Source organism: Drosophila simulans, chromosome X (genome assembly GCF_016746395.2).
Source record: "Drosophila simulans strain w501 chromosome X, Prin_Dsim_3.1, whole genome shotgun sequence".
Taxonomy (NCBI): domain Eukaryota; kingdom Metazoa; phylum Arthropoda; class Insecta; order Diptera; family Drosophilidae; genus Drosophila; species Drosophila simulans.
Genome location: NC_052525.2, coordinates 10,022,764 through 10,042,046, shown reverse-complemented (window position 1 = coordinate 10,042,046; position 19,283 = coordinate 10,022,764). Strand labels below are relative to the sequence as shown.

The following is a 19,283-nucleotide window of genomic DNA, read 5'->3' as shown; positions in this document are numbered from 1 at the left end:
GATCTACTGCACCTGCACCTGAAAGGATCGAAAGGATAACGCCTGCGAACTATTATTATGAGTAGTGTTTATTGTGTGTATAATCGCGCTCACAGCTTGCCGAAGTTCGCGCCACGGACAGCGTCTAAAACTAGATTATTTTAAAAAAATTGGGAATCGGGAATTGGCGAGGTTGTTGAGATACTTAAAATTGTCATTTGCAAGGGGGTGGATAGTACAACATAAGTACAAAATAAAAGTGGTCCACAGGGCATGAGGAAACACAGAACAGTTAACAGAGTCTAGTGTTGGATCGTGTCTGGGATGCGACTTGCGGCTACGAAAGGGGAGCTACCACTGCTTGGCTTATTGGGAAGTGTTGGTATCCGTTGGAATCCGTTGGGATACAAAAGGGAGCGCAGGGCAGGATTACATCTATATTACTTTCGGCTCATGTCTTAAATTACTAGTTATATGGAGTAGTAGTTGAATGAAGGTGTGTACGGCTCCTGAATGGCCGCAATCTACTGCAACATCACCTCCTGGCTGGTGTCATCGACCTCCATGGCGGCCGGATCGTCCTTGGCGGCCTCTTCGGTGGCCATTGCGCCGGCACTGGCGCTTTCGGCCATTACCACCTCCTCGACGGCGGCCGACGGCGAGACGCGTGCCTCCTCCTCGGCTGGAGTGTCCTCCATGGGCTGGTCGTTGAGGGCCAGGACAGGTGGAGTTACAGCAGCGGCCAAGGGCGACGCCTGCGACTCATCGCCTGTCTCAGCGGGAGGCGTCTCAACAGCGGAATCGGCGGCGCCCAAAGGAGATTGCGGTGTGGTGGCAGCTGCCAGATCTTCTACAGCAGGACTGGAAGCGTCCTTAACCGGCGACTCCTCGACTGGATCCTTGATCGCTTTAGAAGTGGTCAAGTCGTCCTTATTCTCGCTTTCTGTTGTCGACTCGGCAACCAGCTTTTCCTCCGAAACCGGCTTCTCGGCCTGCTCAGTTTCAGTCTTTTTCAGTTGGTTATTCTTGGTCTCGTCCTCTGGATCGGCCTCAGATTTGTTCTTCGGTTTGGATTCGGAGGAAGGTATCTTTTCATCAGCGGGCTTTTCTGATGATGGGGCATAGTCAGTCTCAGTAGATTCGATATCGTCCTGTTTTTCAGTTTCAATTGGTGCTTGTTTTTTCTCCTCCTTCTCGTTTTCTGCTTTGACAGGCTCCTGGTTTTCCGCCTCGGCAGGCGGAGTAGATTTCTTGACAACTGCCTTTTCGCCTAACTGTGCAACCTTTCCGTCCGGTTTATCAGACTCGACCACCTCTTCCTTCTTTACAATCTCTTCTTGTGGCTCGGTCGCCACCTTTTTGTCCTCCTCCACCTTCTTTTCCTGAGCAACTTGTTCCTTCTCAGCTTCTATGGATTTGCTCACCATTGGGTTAACCGCCTCGTCATCGGCAGATGCTGGAAAACTTTCCTCCTGCTCACCCTCCTTCTGACTGCCGTAAACAGGCTGCTTGGTGGTCTTGGTCCCTTGATCAGCCTCATCCACCTCTTCATCGGGCTCCTCGATCTCGGCAGCCTCATGCGGCGAATCAGTCTCATCGTTGTCACTCTTCTCATCCTTTTCATTTTTGACCTCCGTTTCATCGCTCGCTTCCGAACGCTCTTCCCCATCGATCTCCAGTTTTGCCTTCTTGGCTTTGGGCTGATCATTGTCTTCCGAACGCGGGCAGCTTGCCTTCTGGGCACCACCTGGCGAACCGGTGCTGGGAGAAGAGCCCTCCTCGGCGTTACCGTTATTATTCTCCATTTCAATGTCAATGTTCACCTCCATGGAGAGATCCCCGTTGACCACTGAGTCCAGCGAGTCGCCATTCTCACTTTCGGTACGCTTGCGTCCAGGATCGATGGTGCTAACCACTGTAAAAAGAAGAATATTTAATACATAGTAATTAGTTAGTACGAAGAATGAGACCTGCCTAAAATATTTTTTTCCAAAGCGCGCATAAACTTATCGATGCGCGAGTACTGCTTCCGAGGATCGATTAGTAGCTCGCACAAACGCTGCACGGTGAAGGGAGCTGCATTGAAGAGGTCCAGGCGCTCCAGCAACGAGGACTTCATGGTCTCGTAGTTGAAAGGATCCACATTCGGATAGTTGGGAATCTCTGCAAGCAGTTAAGTTGGTCTTCGGTTAGTTCTGTTCCTAATCTCTTTGAGTGGAATTGCATTCCGGATATGATTATGGTTCGACCTGACACCAAACCAGAAAACTTACCCTCTAAACGCGGTGAATCCTCATTAAAGTGCTTGATCACGCTGAGCAGCTTCTCGCGGAACAAGTACTTCAGGCTGGACCACTTGAAGATGGTGTCGCCGGTCTTGGCCACATACTGTAGGTATTCCTCCAGCTCCTTTGGGATTTCCTTTTGCTTAAGATCCGTGAAGCGCTCCAGGATCTGCATTATCTCCTCGCTGTTTTCCATGGTGACCATTTAGGCGATCGCTAAACGGAGGGGAAAACTGTGTTCATGATTTGGGGGGGAAAAGTAAAGAGCGGTGAGCAAAGAGAGGAAATCAAAAACCGGCCGGCAAAATTATGAACATTTTCCACCTCGAGGTAGACACACAAAAAACAAGAGAGCCCATGAGCAACTGCAATTGTGTGCAGGTAGGTATGCGCAAGACGCGGACATAAAACATCTTGCATCTGCCAGCTGTCAGACATTTCTCTCTTTCCCTCTTTCTCTTTTGGTGGATGATTCGCAGAAGAAAACTAGTTATGTTGCACACAAACACACATTTCCATTACAATTCGCAAAAGCTGCTCTCAGCTTCTGCATGTGTGGGTGCGTGTGTGTGTGTGTGTTAGCGGCTGCAACTCTTGTTGCCAGGTCATAGTTGTTGTAACTGTCTGCGCCAGACGGCAAAAAAAAAAAAAATAATATACGACGCCCAGGGAATTCACATCACGAAATTGGCCCACCTCGACATTTTCAGGTCACGGATTTTCTCGCTCTCCATGTCGCATTTGAACCTACCGCACTTTTTGTTTTTTTGTTCTTCTGCTTGTTTTTATCACAACTACGCTTTTCCGATTGCACTATAGTTTATGCGAGAACTTGCTCACTCTGTTGCTTATCAATTATTTTTGAGAGTGATGTGACCGTTTGATGCCGGCAGTGATGAGCGACTCTCGATAGGTACTATCGTATGAACGCAGCTAGTAATCGATGGATTTTGGGTAACCATGGCACTGAGCATGGCGGCAAATATCAATAAAAAGTAATCGGTTCTTGAATTCAAAAGCTGTTATATTCCACTCCCTTCTTAAAGTTATCCAGCAAAATATTGTTGTAAAAGTTAAGCAAAATCAGACCAACAGAAAAACTAAAACAAAAGGCGTTAGGCTATAAAATTGAAATCAAATTGTAGTGTGCATAAAGTCACCGTAGCAGTGTTGTTCAAATTAAGCAACATTCTTTCTGATTGGAACAATATTTATCACAATTCGATAAAATTTTCCAACGAGTTGCACTTGTTCGTCTGTGAACGTCAAATATTTGGAGTAAGAAGCCATGCCTAAAGACTACTACAAGATACTGGGCGTCCAGCGCAATGCCAATAATGGCGAGATCCGCAAGGCATATCATAAGCAGGCGCTGCGCTACCATCCGGACAAAAACAAGAGCCCTCAAGCGGAGGAGATCTTTAAGCAGGTGTCCAAGGCATACGAGGTCCTTTCGGACAACAGGAAGCGCAGATGCTACGATGACCGCAGAGACCAGGGTTCCCGAGGCAGTAGCCCGAATCAAGGTAGCGATTTCGGCGATGGAATGCCATTTGGTAGCGGTGGCGGTGGCAGTGCCAGTGCCAGTGGCAGTGCCAGTGCCAGTGGCAGTGGCAGTGGCAGTGGCAGTGGCAGTGGCAGTGGCAGTGGCAGTGGCAGTGGCAGTGGCAGTGGCGGTGGCCAAAACAACTCGCGGGCCAGCTTTGGACGTTACTTCGACAGCAGGGAATCGTATTCCACGGTCTTCGAGGACAGCGACAGCAGTTTCGACAGCAACGATGACGTCCCGTTGGGTGGAGAAGGGGGCGCGCCTAAACGCCGTTGCGTTTCACCCCAGTCACCCCAGTCGACCATCGAACATGATGTATACGTTTCACTGGAGGGCATTGCCAACGGGTGCAAGAGGCGCATGAAGATCTCCCGGGCTTCGCCAAGGAACGGCGTCGATGTGCTACAACATGACAAGGTTCTCACTGTCAAGATCCAACCGGGCTGTAAGTCTGGCACCAAGATCTGCTTTCCCAAGGCGGGCCTTCAGCTGCCCGGCATTGAGCCCCCCGACGTCGTGTTTGTAGTCCGGGACAAGCCACACCCAATCTTCCGCCGCGATGGCAACGATCTGCTGTACACAGCCGAAATCTCCCTGAAGGATGCTTTGTGCGGTGTCCACGTGATGGTGCCGACGCTTCTTGGCAGTCCGATGGAACTCAACACCGACGTAGGCGAGGTAATTAATCCGAAATCCGTCCGCCGCATTCCGGGCTACGGATTGCCCGATTCCATGAACAATTCCCTTCGCGGAGCCATCGTCGTCACGTTCTCCATCCAGTTTCCAGAAGCCATATCCAAAGAACTCGCATCATCGCTCAGCGAAATTCTGCCAGCCTAATAAGTAATCAAATATTCGTATGGACACCTGGAGATGTTATCCGTCTATATGAACCCTTGAAGGATCAAGGTCCTTGAAGGACCTTGGATCAACATACATACAACATAAATCATCTGAGCTCCACTTGTAATAACATTCTACTATGTGATTCAATAAATATTTATAAGCTACCTCTAACAACCATTGTCTGCTACGAAGACCTCCAATAAGAAAGAAACCAGTGGAGTATAGTTTAATTATACGTATAATGATTAAACACATTTGTGGGGGGTCAGGATTAAACGTCGGCCGGTTTGAACTGCGGATTGTGCGAGCGTGCCATCTTGGCGCGCAACCACTCGTCCGCGTGACGCTGCTTAATGTGGACATACATGTTGGAGCGGGAGCGGCACTCCTTGGGGCAATGCGGGCAGTTGTACAGCTGCAGGCCCGTGTGGATGGCCATGTGCTCGTCCAGGTTGCGCTGCTGCTTGAAGGTTTTCTCGCAGAACGTGCACTGCAGATTGGTGGTCAGCTTGTGGGCGTATTTGACGTGACCGCGGAGCGCTGTGCGCGATGTGCAGGTCTTGCCACAATGCGGACACACGGTGTCCGTGCTGTCGTGCGTGAAGCGGTGCAGGCGCAAGCTGTGCTCGTTCTTCAGCCACACACCGCAGACGGGGCACTCCACAGCTGGGGCCACGACGCCCTGGTGCTCCAGCAAATGGCGCTCGAAGGAGGGCTTGAACTTGAACTTCTTGCCGCAGATGTCGCAAACGTGACGATGCAGGTCTTCGTGGATGGATTGGATGTGCCTTCGCAGGCGGTGTACATTGGCAAAGCTATAACAGATAATTTCGTATCAAATACTCAACTTGCAAGACAGTTTCTAAACTTCAAAAAATTGATTTCTTTCTAGCTATTCTCGAAACCGTGTGAGTGCGGAATAAGTAGACAGCTATCCCTCTCATTTGCGTGCGAAATAACGATAACTAAATAAGATATGGGGCACGAATTCCAATTCCATCAGAGACCCTGCGCTATTCTCACCTTTTGCAGCAGATCTCGCAGGTGTGCTCCAGTTGATCGGTGTCGTGCTTGGCCAGGTGATTCGCCATTCGCCGCTCGCTGCTGAAAGTGCGTTCGCACTTGGGGCACGGGAACTTCAGCACCTTGCCGATCTGGGCAACCTTGTTGTGCACCGTCTCGATATGAGTGGCCAGGTAGTCCTGCGAGTTGAGCGACTTCTGGCAAATGGTGCAGCTATGGGAGTTGAAAGTCTATGTAGCAACAGACAGAACCCTATGGCTTCAAACTCACGTAAATAGCTTGGGGTTGATATGTTTGCGGATGTGGTCCATCAGCTTGGAAGCGCGTGTAAAGATTTTTCCGCAGCACTTGATGTAGTACTCGCGCTGGTGCACCTCCAGGAAGTGGGTCTTCAACTCGGATAGGTAGGGAGCACTAAACTCGCACAGGTCGCAGCTGGCACTCATGTAGCTGGCAATGGCCTTCTCGTAGCTCTTGGCCAGCTGAGCGCGGGAGCAGCCCTTCGGCTTGCGCTCGAGAACTGCCTGTAGCTCGGACTCCTGCGACTCGGTGGTTGTTCGCTGGTCAGGTGCCTTCCTGCGCCGACGCTTGCCACCATCGTCGAGCAGATCGGCAAGCTCCTGCTGCAGCGATATCGGACCCTGATCCTTGGAGGAACGCGCCGAGGTTTTGCGCTTGGGCTTCATCTTCGTTTTCAGACGGACCAGGGGTTCATCTGCAATAGAACAGGAAATTAGTGACGGCTAATCCTTGGCAAACAGTAAGATAATAACCATCTGAGGAGTCTTCAGTTTCCGGCTGCCCCTCGTTCACCTCCGGTTCGCTATCACTGGCTTGCAGGCACGGCTTCTCGTCCTCCTCCTCGGACTCACAGGGCAGCTGCTCCTTGATCGGTTCCCTGACATCCACACTGTCCACATTCACGTCCAGCACGCTTCCCAGCAGGCTAAGGTTGTGCAGGTCCAACGGTTTCTCGTCCATGTCGCCAGTCGCCAGCGGCAGTTCGTCGATGTTGACGTCCACGTCCACACCGCCCGTCCACTTCATGGCCGCACAGTCGACGTCTACGGTAAGGAACTCCTTCTTGAGTGAGCACTGCTTCTGCTCCACCAGCTGCCAGAAGCCATTGAAGTCCTCCAGATGCTCACAGCACTCGGTACAGACGCTGGTCGAGATGCTGTCATCGGGCAGAATCTGCATGGGATGGCTTATTGGAATTGTTTTGATAAAATTGGTATTTGCCAAGTACACTCACCTCCAGCTGCAGAAACTTCGCAATCATCTTGACCAGGCGCGTCTCCGCCAGCGTATCGTCCGTCTCAAAGAGGAAAACTGCACTTCCGGGGCTGAGACATCGCAGGCAAAGGCGACAAATCATTTCGCGCGAACGGAATCACAACGCAAAGTCAAATAAATAAAAAATTTAAACAGTTTTTCGTTGTAAACAACATAATTCACCTATCGTGAATCGATAACAGAATCCAATTGTGAATGGCAAAACTCCATCTCAAGAGTTTTCTGCGGGGTGGCCACACTGCGCGATGAGTAATTTTCGTTAATCTGCCTTACAATTTATTGTCAACAATTTAGTCTGCAAAGTACAGTGAAAACGAATATCCATAAATTAAAAATCGAAAATATAAAAAAAATATATATCGTTGGATACACATCCAAACGATGGCAGTCTGCGGACGGTGTGGCAGCACGCCAATCTACCAACACAACTCTGGCAACGCTTGCCGTAAAATGGCAAAAAAAATAATACATACGATTTAAAACTAATGGACAATTACGTATTACGTGAAAAGAACGCAACGCAAATAATCAAAACAAATAAGAAACGCAAGTCGTGTGCGTGTGTAGTGTGTGTGCAGAGCTAAAACCTAGCGAAGGAAAGGCAAAACCCCGTGGAAAAAGCGAATTCAAACGGGCTTGCTCGAAGCCTCCTCACCCGATACCATTTTCCACCTACACTTGCAAAAAAGCGACAGCGCGCGAGAGGGACGGCGCGAGTGAGCGGAGAGTGGGAGAGCGCAGTGCCAGTGAGTGGGAGCGAGAGCGCTGACAAAGCCAGCGCAACATAGCGAAAATCGCAACCAAATCGAAATCGAAATTCAACCAAATCGAAGATTCTGGCGAACAAAGGCGACTAACAACAACAACTGCAGCAGCAGCACAACGTCTCGTCTTGGTTGCGCTCTCTTTTGTTTTCGTCCCTTGTTTTCACAAGCGGCGAAACGGGCGCTGAGTAAGCGCCAGAAAGAGTGCAAAAAAAAGGCGAAGGAAAGAAAGAAGCCAAGGAGCAACGAACTGTGTTTGCGGTGTGTGCTCTGCGTGCGAAAGGGTAAGCTCTATGGTTCTCATGCTCTCGCTCTGGAAGTAGGCCGGGAGATCGAGATTTGTTGGCTAGCAGTGATTGTAAATTATGTTTAATTCCACGGCGCCAGGGTTTGTAAATTGTGATTTTGTTTGTAGAAAATACGCCTTGTATAAAAGATATACTTTTGTCGGTTCTGTCAAATTCGACGTGTGAGAGTGGGAGGGAGTGGAAGTTCAGCTAGTCATGTTGTCCCGCTCTATGTCGCAAACAGCGTTGCATTTGTCGGCGGCAGGTCATCGTTTTCCGTTTTCTCTTTTTGTCGGCATCGATGCATAGAGACTGTGTTAATTTCCGTTTAATCGCCAAATAGCACGCTCTCTAATTGTTTAATAATTGCCAGGCTACTGCCACCTCCGCCGAATTAGTTTCACTCGGCGGTATGGCTGGATCCCAACGGACCAGGTGGCAACGCCGCTCTCCACGCCACTCACGCACGCAATACATTCGAAAAGTGAGAAGTGGTAGAGGAAGAACTCGAGGAAGAAGAATTAGCGGCAAACTTTATGTTGGACGGTGAAAAGCAGAATCAAAAGATAGCAATTTGCACGAAGTTAAACAGAAAAATAACCAACATACAGGCGGCCAAGTGTGCCAGCAGACCGCGAAACATTCGAAGTAAACAAATTGAAGCGTTTTCCATTCAGTTTATCATCGCTGTCCAACAAACGAAACTCCCCGAGTGTGTGGCTGTGTGCGTGCGTGCTGTTTAAACGGTATATTTACTCGTCTCTCTTTGTTTGCCTTTGTCAGCCACTGTGCCATGCAAATTAAATAAAAGGATACGGCTGTAAAACAAAAGGTAGTCAAAAAAAATTGCACTCGTCGATTAAATAATAACTATCAAAGCCTCTCGGTTTCTGCGAATGTAAGTGTGTGTGTGTGTGGGTGATGTGTGCGCCTGTGCCTGCGTGGTGTTAGTGTGCGTTGTGCTTGTGAATGGTTGTTATTACAAAAAGGAGACATAGAATTGTTGCCAAGCGTTTAGATTGTCTTGTACTCCCCCCACTTGCATCTGTCAAATTGGTTACATTTTAAATGCCGGCCTTTGTTGTTGTTGCTCTTCTTGCGAGGATTTTACTGGCCCCGTTTTTTCTATTGTTGCTGTAGTTGTCGGCCATTGTTCGTCCGGCCCTTCACGCCCCCACCCGCAATTATTACAAGACGCCACCGCAAAAAATTCTTTCAATGCGTTGCCGCTTCTGCCGCTGCTGTGCATCGGTGTGTGTGTGTGGGCAGATCCATCTAGCTGTCCCGCTTCCACTGTCACCCGGCCAAGGCAGCCTCTCCGTTGCGTGTGCTGCGAGTCAATGGCTGTCCTGCTCGCACCAAACATTGCCTGCACTCAGTGTCGGATTAAAGGGGGGAGAGCGAAACTGAGGAATAGTTGCCCCAAACGTTTTCGTAATAAACGCAATATCAACAAAATCCCAATTGATTCTGCGAACAGTTTCGAATGGTAGTAGTTTAATGGAATTACATTCTAGTTGTTGCTTAAACAAAGCATTGGAAACTTGATCGTATTTCGAAACAGCATGTGTTGGAAAATTATCAAGAAACTTCTTCAGTTTCATCAATATGAAATATCAAAAGCACTTTAAGTAAAACTCGGTTTAGTTGAAACCCATGTCTATTATTGTCTGAAGAGGTTATTTTCCAAATTATGTGCAATATCTTTCTAAGAAGAACCTCAAATTTTCGCTGCAGATCCACCTCTGTATGTGTTAGTGGGGCGGATCGGTTGGGGGTGGCTAAATAGAGGAGTTCCCGAACAGACAAAACAATAACCAGCGTGCTGAAAACAATTTGTCGGGAGCACCACCCACTTGCAGCTGACTAGCCTTGCCTTGCTACGCCTGCACCTATACTCAATTAAATGCCTATCTACGCTTTTCTATTTTGCAGCCCACCAGAAAGACTGAAACAAGGAGCTTCGGCCCAAAAGCGGCGATCCCAGCTTCTTAAACTCATTCTCGTCAAGAGCCACAGCCACATCCTAGCCCATCCTCCAGCGCAGCGGGAAGACGAGGAGCGCGGCGGCGGCGTGAAGGAAGCTAACGCTAATGAGGATCTATTGGCAGCATGAGTACACTGGGGGGAAGTAGGGGAGAGCGAAATGCCAAGCCCAAATTCACAGCGTTGGATATAAATCGCATGTACAAGAATAGCCGCGTAAGTAGCGAGCCCCTAGACCTAGATCTAGATCTACATCTAGATCTTGATAGATCCAAACCTATCTGATCGCCAACTTGTTCTTATTGTTTGCAGGGCGAGTCAAGTGAACCATCTGCACAAAAGAATCAAGTGCCACGTAAACATGGAATGCAAATCTTGGGCAAAGTGCCGTCCGCTAGGCGACCACCAGCCAATTTGCCTTCCCTGAAGGCCGAGACCCACACCAGCAGCAACAACAATCTTTTAGTCTCAGTCGAAGGTGGGTGTTCTGCGATATTATCTTATTGAAAGCATGTGTACTAAGATGTACGTTTAACTGGGTGAATTTTCCATTTTAGGAGCCACATCTGGTGGGGCGGGCGCAGGCGGAGCAGCGGGATCTGGCGCGGCAGGAACCAACACTAGCCACAACAACACCACTGCCCATAGCGGAAGTTCAGGCACGGGCGGCGGAGCGGGATCAGGCGGCGGAGGAGCTGCGTCTTCATCTGCTGGTGGCCATCTATCCCAGCAGCTGACTCACAGCCAGCACCAGCACAATAATAACGTCGCTCTCGGCCCTAACGCCGGAAAGTTTGTCAACAGCAACAACGGCAGCAGCAACAACAACGCCGGCAGCTCAGGCAGCGGCAACAAGAACTTTAAATTAATCAACAACTCCGTGGGCAGCTCCGGCGGCGGCGGACAAGGAGGGTCGGGCGGCGGCGGATCGTCAGGAGTAGGAGGTGGATCAGGGTCAGGATCGGGCGGACACTCAGTCAACTCACCCAAGACATGGTCTGCAATCACCACAGGACACGAGCGGGGCTCGGGCGGTCAGAATTATGGACGTCAGCAACAGCAGGTGGTCCCCCATTATCAGAGTCCGCAGTTCCAGTACGAATTTCCCACGCTGGACGGCACAGTTGGCAGCGGCGCCGGCGGAGGATCGGGAGCGGGTGTGGGTTCCGGATCTGGAGCGGGCAAGAGCCATTACCAGAATCAGGCGCACCATGCCGGCCACCAAAACCATCACCAGCATCAGCAGCACCACCAGCAGCATCAACAGCACCACCACCAGCAGCAACAGCACCATCGGGACTACCACCATGGCCACGGGCGCCAGTATGGACACCACTCGCATCGCGACTACAGAGATGGCAGCGACGACGTCGGCGGCGGGTCCGCGGATCTGGGCGAGCTCAGCCTTCGGCCACAAAACGACACGGCCGCCTGGTTGCAGCAGCAGGAGAAGGCGGCCAAGGTGGCAGCAGCTGCGGCAGCGGACCAGGGCCTCAACCTACAGGGCCCGGGCCACCATCAGATAGGCGGTAATGGCGGAGCAGGAGGAGGGTCGGGCGGAGCTGTGCCCCTGCCCATACTATCGCTGATGCCCTCGTTCATGCGCAGCGGAGCTCCGATGCCCGCCGGTGGAGCGACGGCGGCCAGCATCTTGGCCGGCGGATCCTTGGACACTTCTGCGTTGCCCAACGCTCCCTACCAGAACGGAATCCTGGGTGCTCGGTCTGCTTCGCCAGCGGTGGTGGGCAGTGGAAGCTTCAGGGCGGCCACTGCCATTCCCAAGCGACCACAAACCTCCTCGTCACCCCCACAATCTGGCCTAGGCATTGGAGGATCACCCACTCCCCCACAATCCCAGCAGCAGGCCAACGGAGGCGGGGCTGGGCGCAAGGATAAGGACTACGTGGTGGAGCCGGAGGTGGCCCAAATGCAGCGTCCTATCATACGCGAAGAGGACTTGGAGCGCCTCAACGCTATCGCCAAGGACGATAGCTGGACCAAGCAGGACGACATTGACTACACGAAGAAACTAACATTCTCGGACGATGAGTCCACTCCGGAAGAGCACCAAGGACAGGGCAAGCAGCACAGCTCCGCTCAACTGCAGGCGCAAGGATCCTCCTCCTCGAACGATCAACGAAAGCTGTCCGCTTCCACAACCAGTTGGCAGCGCGGCAAGGAGAGCACCGATCGCGATCAGCCAACGGAAGGTATTCAGGATCAGCAGCAGCAGCAACAGCAGCAGCAAGAGGTTCGCCAACAGAATGGCCACCGCGGTAGCTCTGGCAACGTGGGAGCACCAGTGGCCGGTGGAATTGCCTTGGATGCCAGCGTGTACGAGCGAGTAAAGCAGCGCAAGGAGGAGGAAGAGCGTCGCGAGATGGAACGCAAGCAGGCGGCTGCTAAAAAGTTGCAAGAACTGGAAATGAAGATGAATAGCAAAAAGGCAGCGGCGGCAGCTCTGGCTGGAGCCGAGGGCGGCGTGTCCTCTGCCTCAGTCCCGATGAGCAATGAGGTGCCACCCACGTCCGCACCGCTAGGCAATGCCAGCGAAGATGAGGGCGGGGGCCAAGGCGGCGGCGGAGGCTTGCATCGCCGACCCCGAGGAAGCATCTCCAGCTTGGGAAGCGGCGTAACACCCACGGGAGGAGCTGGCGGCGGCGGAGGAGGAGTTCCGTCATCCTCGTCGGCAGGCGGAGACTATGGTCAAAAGAACTTCCTTACCCATTTCCAATCAAATTTACCACCCCGTTTCCAGCGACAGCAGCAGCAACAACAGCAGCAGCTGCCGCGCTTGGAGAAGAGCGCCTCTGCAAGCAGTGCATTCGATAGCAATTCCCGTTACCTCCAGAAGGGAGGAGTAAGCGGAGGAGGCGGTGGTGTGAGTGGAGGAGCGCCAGCCAATGCTGGCCAGGGTCGCAGCATCTCCGGCGCTTATGTGCAGCGTGGTGCAAGTGTCGGAGGAAGCAGCGGATACGGTCGAAATCGTCACGACAGCAATAGTGCTCGGGAGGACCAGGATCTGGATCAGCAGCGTTTCACCCGCGGCCAGGACTATCGGCATGCACAAGCTCTGCCGCGCAGCATATCTGAGAACTCGCACCGTAAGACCAGCGTCTCATCGGCTGGCGACGATGTGCTGGGTGGCTCATGCTCCTCGTGGGCGGAGCAAACGGATGCCGAGCAGAAGGTGCACCATCGGCACCGCGAGGAGAGCTTCTCCTCGTCGCACAGCCATGACTCGGCAGTGCAAATAAAGATCCTGCAACGCCCGGCCCGACAGCCGAGCCTTAGTGAGGAGTCCTCGACCCAGCAGAAACAGCTGCCCGCCTCGCCGCAGCAGCAAAAGACGCTGACGACAGATCCCATGCCTACCCAGATTCTGCGACGCAGCGTGGATATCGATAAGTCCGGTGACGAGCGCGCAGAGGACAAGTCTGCATTGGAAGCTGAAGACAAGGCGAAGTCGGCTGGCAAGGTGGAGGAGGACAAGAGCGGCAATAAGCGGGTAAGTCCCAGGAGCGGAGCTGCTTGCGGAGGTCGAGGTGGCCGTGGTTATGCCGGCAGCTCTGGTGGATCATCCGTCGGATCGGGCAGTAGCTACCGCGGCCAGAGAAGCGCCAGCGATTGGGGCAGCAGTCGTGGAAGCGGCGGCGCCGGCGGCAGACGCTACTACGGCAGCGGCGGTGAGCAATCGGAGCACTCTGAGGATGTGGACGAGGAGTGCTACAGCAGTGGAGGAGGCGGAGCAGCTCGTCGCAGCCCAAAGGAATCGGGCAACGGTGCGCCCAATTCAGGTGCGTCGGCAAATAAGGCGGGATTCTCGCCACGCGGCGAACCATCTAGACGTGGTCGAGGTGGTCTCTCCAGCGGAGGAGGCGCCTCTGCTTCTGGTTACCGTCGACAGCTCGTGGGCACTGGCTCCGCTGGTGGATCTGGTTCGGGCGGATCGGGTCGCAGCTATGGCAGACTTGGCTACGAGGAATATGGCAAGCAACAGCGAACCTCCGAGTCAGAGACGGACCTAGACAAGACCAAGCAGAACCAGCTGGCACTCAGCGCCGGCCTGCACAAACCAAGCAAGGATGACAAAGATTTGCCTGCGCTTGGGGGCGAGGAGAAGGACAAGACTGCCGCCCTGGCGCCTGCCCATAACACTGCCCTGCTAGCAAAGGATGAATTACAGAAGGATGCAGCGGTTCGCCTGCCGTTGCCTCCCGGCCTCGCGGCACCTGGCACTGCAGTGGGATCAGTGGGGTCCGTTACTGCCACATCCTCATCGGTCGCAGTTCCCGGTGCAGCAGAAAAGAAGAAGATTGAATCTTGCGCCGTTGTCGGCGGTGAGAAGGTGACGGGTAGCAAGTTGCCAGCCATTGGGGAGAAGACTTCGCTCGGCGCCGTTGGCTCGGGTCCATCAACCAGTCTTCTACTGGACGCCGGCGCACCCGTCAACACGATTATATTTGAGAACTCCACGTACAAGCAGCAGGCAGCTGCCGCTGCCGTGGTGGTAACCAAGCCCGGAACGCTCTCGGTGTCAAGCAGTGGCGCCACCATGACCGTGGACAGCCTGTCCAGCGCACTCTCCCAAATGAGTTTCGGCGGCAAGGCGACGGCGGCGGGCTCTGGCGATGATTCGCAGAATATGAAACTCGGATTTAGCTTCGGCGACGATCCCGCCACATCACTCAAGGTGGATACCATCGATAAAACGGCCAGTCAGCAGCAACAACAACACGCTCAACAGCAACAACAGGAGGAGCAGCAAAACAATTCGACGGCGGATCTTAACATGAAGATAGCCAGCGTAAAGAAGGTTTGGGAGTCAGCCACGCCCATGTCCGACGGCCCATCGCCAGCGCAGGTGCAGCAGCAACAGCAACAGCAGCCCCAACAGCAACAACAGTCCCAGGTGCAGGTGGTGGCGCAGCAACAGCAACAGCAGGTGGTGGGACCGCAGCAGACAGGTGACGACGGCAGTGGTCACATGAGCGCCGCGTCCTTTGTGGCAGCCGTGGCCGCATCCCAGCATCAGCAGCAACACCAGCAAATGCCGCACTACGCGGTATCGGCGGTGCACATGCAGAGCCACCACCACCAACAGCAGCAGCAGCAACAACAGCAGGCAGCGGTGGCGGCAGCGCAGGCGCAGCACCACCAGCAACAGGCACACCACCAGCACCATGCACTTTCCTCGCCGGGCCCGGTGCCCGGTAGTCATGGCCATGGCTACGGTCATGGATCGCCGTTCGACGCTGGATCGTTGGAGCAGCAGTTCCAGCAGGAGGATTATCCCAGTCCACAGCAGCAACAGCAGGCGCACCAGAAGACCAAGCAGTTGCAGCAGCAGCAGCATCTGGGCATGTCACCGCCGCCCAGCCAGCAGCAACAGCAGCAGCAAGCACAGCACCAGCAACAACAGCAGCAGGCACATCAGCAGCAGCAACAGCAGCAGCAACAGCAACAACAACAGCAGCAGCAGCCTTCATTCTACCAGGCGTCACCGCAGTTCGGCGTTGGAGGCATTCCCACTATCCCCAGTCCGCCGGCCGTGGTGTACAACTCGTCGCAGATGCCGCCACCGCCACCGTCGCAGGGGGGTAATCTGTACGCTCCATTCCATTCGCTCGATCATTCGAGCCGTTCGCCCGCCTACTCGGCGGCGGCGGCCGCCCACAGCTTCCAGAACCCTTATGCGGCAGCAGCAGCGGCGGCGGCGGCAGCGGCCGCTGGCGGAGGTCCCTTCAATGTCAACGTGAACGCATATGCGATGCAGACTCCGCACGGCGGCAGCCTACCGCCCACGGCGCCCACACCGGACATGTACTCGAACCTCTCGTCGCAGTTTCGATTGGGCGGTGGTCCGGGTCCCGGACCGGGTCCCTTTGGCCAGCCCAGCTCGCAGCAGTTGAGCAATCCGAGCAACCATGCTGCGGTGGCTATAATCTCGTCAAGCAGCAACTCCATGATGTCGTCAGGTGCGGCCAAACCGCCGCAGAGCCAGCAGACCATCGGTGCCATTGGCTCCAAGTCGGCAGGTAGCGGTGGCGGTCCAGGACCAGGACCTGGTCCCTATGCCACCACCCCGACGTATATGAATCTTTATGCGGGTCCACCGCCGCAACATCCAGGACAAGGTGGACCACCGCCGGGTGCCCATCAGTTGCAGTCGAACAGCTTCTACTCGAATTCGGCGCCAGGCGGTCCCAGCGGACCCCAGTTCTACGGTGGTCCTCCGCCGCAGGGCAATGGTGGAGCGCAGAGCTATGGACTGGCCACCGCGGCCGGCATGTATGGCGGTCATCAGGGCGGACCGCCCGGCTCCAATGGGCCACCGGGACCGCCGCAGTCGCAGCACACGATGGGCACGTTCAACACGCCGTTCATGAACTCGCAGCTGCTGACGGCGGCCAGCATTAATCAGTACCGCGGCGGACCAACGCCCGGAGCGGCTTATCTCAAGGGTAACCAGGGCCAGACACACATGCAAGACTCGGTAAGCGCAGGACTAGAAAAAGTACCACCCACTTCCCCGACCAGAAATCCAAAAAAAATGCAAGATCAGTATCAAGATAAAGCAATATTCGGAGCCAGTAAATTTCCTGAAGAAGCTGAAATTATCCTTGAAAAGAAAATTATTCTTTGAAAAGAAATCGTGTTATTCAATTTGGCTTTATGTACGTTTAAGATGCTCAATAAATGTCGGATACATTAGTATCAATTTGTTTTCATACTTTAAAACTATTCAAACGTACTGAAGCGGATAAAATTAGAAACTATGCTGGTTTGATATGATAGCCATTGATTGATTCTCTTTTTATATGCTCCTAATCACATGATTTCATTCGCAGATGGGTCGTCAGCTGAAGAGTCCGCTGAGCGCTGACATGAGCCTCGGTCTGGCCAAGCAGGTGCAGTCGCAGCCCAGTCCACCGCATCACAAGAACTACGGCGCGGTAGGTTTCTAAGCTCAGTCGGCTTTTGCTTTATACCTTTCCTAATTCATCCTTCTTTCCACTTCAGTGGGATCTGCAGAACCAGGTGCTTCAGCAGCAGCAGCAGCAATCTCAGCAACAACAGCAGCAGCAACAGCGACAGGTCGGCGGCGGCAATGGTCCGAGCATGAACGCCTTGGGCGGTCGCGGCAGCGGAGCGGTGGGCAGCGGCAGCGGCAACGGCGGAGGAGGAGGAGGAGGCGGTGGGTCCCAGGTGGGCGGCAATGGCGGCGGCAACAGCGTTGGCAGCGTGGGCCAAAGTGGAGGAGGCGGCCAGGGACGCTATCCCACCCCTATTCAGCGGCCCAACAACTATCCGCAGCATCCGCAACAACAGCAGCAACAGCAACAACAGCAGCAGAGAGAGCAGGCGGCAGCTGTGGCAGTTGCGGCTCAGCGGGCACAGAATATGCGACAGGTGACCGGTGCCGGCGGAGGCGTGGCCGGAAGTGCAGGTGGCGGCGGTAGTCAAACACCAGTGGGACCGGCCGGCGGCAATGGTGGCCCCGGTGGCGCAGTCGGAGGAGGTGGAGCTGGCGGTGCAGCAGGATCAGGACCCGGAAAGCCCTACTATGCGAATAACGCCAGCGGAGCTGCCGTTGCGGCCAATCGAGGTGAGTGGCATGCGAACTGAGTGCCAGATGGTCACCACCCGTCGACCAGCCGATCCCAGCCACCCACCATAACACACCAGGAATAACTACGAAACAGAAACACAATGATGCAGATGAATAACGAACGAAGGAGGATGGCCAAAAGCATAAGCAACAGCTGGATGAATGTATCGCATCCAAAACGAGAGCATGAACGTAAACAGAGCAAGTCAGGAGTAAAACTATATATGTGGAATATAATCAAGATACCGAGCGAGACAGGCATCCGAATAAAAGGCCCACAAAATATGTGAAAGGGGCGATGCGAGTAGGATAGTGAGCTATTTGGGGGAATCCCCGTCACAATCGTAAAGTGGCAACTCAGCTAAATCAGCGAAGGCAACCGTAGCGAGGAGGAAATTAATTTAAATCGCAATTCGAAAGTAAGAAAAAGTTAAGACGAAAGTTAAGAATCAACAGGAAACGAGTAAGGAATACCTAAATGCAAGAAGAAATATTTAACAAAAATGAACAGAATACCACACCATGCCACACCACAACACACACACCCACACACATGCATACATTTACATATACATACATACATACGGAATAGCAGATTGTATTTTTTGTCAAACAAATTTACATAATAATATATTACTTTTATATACTTATGATTTTTTGTAGTAGTCTTTCTCCTTTAAACAAATCAAGAAAAACAAAACGAACCTTTGGCACTGCGTATGCTTTAATTTCTTTATATATACATATTGTTTACTTTTTTTGCAACCAACAAAAAATTAACTAATAATTCTAATTTATGATTACAATATACATTATATATACCATCTATCTATCTATCTATATTGATATCCATCTTTCTGTGTAGACAGCGAATAAGAGAGAGACAGACAAACAGAGAGAAAGAGACAGACATAGACGGACAAAAAGAGAGGGAGAAACAAAGAGAACGAACGGATAAGGGCGAAAAATAGAGTTTGTTTAAGCGCAAAGTTAAGTTCAAGCATAAAACAAATCCATAGAAATTTCTTGTCTTTTTAACGACAACAACAACTAATGCAACAATTAGACACGACACTTACGTAAGAAATTGTACTCGGCGGACTCTATATTGTTATAGTCATGTGAAACTAAACCCTGATCCTAACTTAAACTAAAACTAAAAAAGAGGGCGACAATTTGAAAATAGTGTTCAGGGCAATCGCACACGGGTGGCAACGCCGCCGCATCCCTCGCAGCCAGCGCTGCCACCTCGGCCGCTGCCGGCGATAATTAGTTAATCGATTATCATTAACCCGCCAGTTCTGCTGCAATTTCAAAATCACGAAAATTGACGTTTATGCTCAACGTAGAATGCTAATGGTGGGCAGGTGAGGAGGCAACAAGAAATTTAAACGATTTATATAAATGTGTAATTCATTATGTAACTGTAACTTAACATGGATATGATATGTATGGCATATAGTTCACAAAAAAGAAAAAACAAACAAACAAGAACACAGGCAACCACACATAAATATATATATATACATATATATAGAGGCAAAATCCAAGCGAAAAAAAAACACTCCAGCAAACATTTTTAAGGAAAAGCAAAAAAAACTCACAAATATATCTCAGTAACCCTAATTAAAACGATTATACTCGGATCGAAACCCT

At 52.3% G+C, this 19,283-nt stretch overlaps 4 protein-coding genes across 8 annotated transcripts; 2 read left to right on the top strand and 2 right to left on the bottom strand.

The window, feature by feature from the left end:
• Positions 1-50: 50 nt before the first annotated feature.
• Positions 51-3,165, bottom strand: LOC6725598 (serine/threonine-protein phosphatase 4 regulatory subunit 2). 2 transcript variants are annotated; one of them, XM_016173687.3, is made up of 4 exons: positions 3,016-3,165; positions 2,253-2,497; positions 1,954-2,142; positions 51-1,894 (listed from the first exon to the last, which is right to left on the bottom strand). In XM_016173687.3, exons 2-4 carry the CDS (start codon positions 2,467-2,469, stop codon positions 504-506), a joined length of 1,797 nt encoding a protein of 598 aa, XP_016038793.2. In that variant the 5' UTR covers positions 2,470-2,497; positions 3,016-3,165; the 3' UTR covers positions 51-503. The 2 variants fall into 2 exon arrangements, with proteins under 2 accessions (XP_016038793.2, XP_039153673.1); XM_039297739.2 differs by having other exon boundaries at positions 2,253-2,480; positions 3,016-3,163.
• A 244-nt stretch (positions 3,166-3,409) lies between these two features.
• Positions 3,410-4,823, top strand: LOC6725597 (dnaJ protein homolog 1). Its single transcript, XM_016172780.3, has one exon. It carries the CDS (start codon positions 3,553-3,555, stop codon positions 4,651-4,653), a length of 1,101 nt encoding a protein of 366 aa, XP_016038792.2. The 5' UTR covers positions 3,410-3,552; the 3' UTR covers positions 4,654-4,823.
• A 56-nt stretch (positions 4,824-4,879) lies between these two features.
• LOC6725596 (transcription factor grauzone) lies at positions 4,880-7,203 on the bottom strand. The gene is made up of 5 exons (XM_016173686.3): positions 6,938-7,203; positions 6,456-6,876; positions 5,953-6,397; positions 5,683-5,895; positions 4,880-5,474 (listed from the first exon to the last, which is right to left on the bottom strand). Exons 1-5 carry the CDS (start codon positions 7,058-7,060, stop codon positions 4,931-4,933), a joined length of 1,746 nt encoding a protein of 581 aa, XP_016038791.1. The 5' UTR covers positions 7,061-7,203; the 3' UTR covers positions 4,880-4,930.
• Positions 7,204-7,886: 683 nt separating this feature from the next.
• LOC6740059 (hornerin) lies at positions 7,887-18,277 on the top strand. Of its 4 annotated transcripts, none has more exons than XM_039297736.2 (6): positions 7,887-8,026; positions 9,965-10,231; positions 10,328-10,493; positions 10,573-16,511; positions 16,867-16,971; positions 17,039-18,277. In XM_039297736.2, the coding sequence occupies exons 2-6, from the start codon at positions 10,142-10,144 to the stop codon at positions 17,642-17,644; spliced, it is 6,906 nt and encodes a 2,301-aa protein (XP_039153670.1). In that variant the 5' UTR covers positions 7,887-8,026; positions 9,965-10,141; the 3' UTR covers positions 17,645-18,277. The 4 variants fall into 4 exon arrangements, with proteins under 4 accessions (XP_039153670.1, XP_039153669.1, XP_044779686.1 ...); XM_039297735.2 differs by lacking the exon at positions 7,887-8,026 and adding an exon at positions 8,465-8,861; XM_044923751.1 differs by lacking the exon at positions 7,887-8,026 and adding an exon at positions 8,905-8,927.
• Positions 18,278-19,283: the final 1,006 nt, after the last annotated feature.

What these genes read in the sequence shown, in the direction of transcription:
- LOC6725598 (XM_016173687.3), bottom strand. Translation starts at nt 2,469, where the DNA reads ATGGTCACCATGGAAAACAGCGAGGAGATAATGCAGATCCTGGAGCGC. An exon ending in GGATTCACCGCGTTTAGAGG is followed by an intron (nt 2,143 to 2,252) that starts GTAAGTTTTCTG and finishes AACTGCTTGCAG; the next exon opens with AGATTCCCAACTATCCGAAT. An exon ending in TTTGGAAAAAAATATTTTAG is followed by an intron (nt 1,895 to 1,953) that starts GCAGGTCTCATT and finishes TTCTTTTTACAG; the next exon opens with TGGTTAGCACCATCGATCCT.
- LOC6725597 (XM_016172780.3), top strand. Translation starts at nt 3,553, where the DNA reads ATGCCTAAAGACTACTACAAGATACTGGGCGTCCAGCGCAATGCCAAT.
- LOC6725596 (XM_016173686.3), bottom strand. Translation starts at nt 7,060, where the DNA reads ATGATTTGTCGCCTTTGCCTGCGATGTCTCAGCCCCGGAAGTGCAGTT. An exon ending in AACTGAAGACTCCTCAGATG is followed by an intron (nt 6,398 to 6,455) that starts GTTATTATCTTA and finishes GTTCTATTGCAG; the next exon opens with ATGAACCCCTGGTCCGTCTG. An exon ending in ATCAACCCCAAGCTATTTAC is followed by an intron (nt 5,896 to 5,952) that starts GTGAGTTTGAAG and finishes CAACTCCCATAG; the next exon opens with CTGCACCATTTGCCAGAAGT.
- LOC6740059 (XM_039297736.2), top strand. Translation starts at nt 10,142, where the DNA reads ATGAGTACACTGGGGGGAAGTAGGGGAGAGCGAAATGCCAAGCCCAAA. An exon ending in GCATGTACAAGAATAGCCGC is followed by an intron (nt 10,232 to 10,327) that starts GTAAGTAGCGAG and finishes TATTGTTTGCAG; the next exon opens with GGCGAGTCAAGTGAACCATC. An exon ending in TCTTTTAGTCTCAGTCGAAG is followed by an intron (nt 10,494 to 10,572) that starts GTGGGTGTTCTG and finishes TTTCCATTTTAG; the next exon opens with GAGCCACATCTGGTGGGGCG.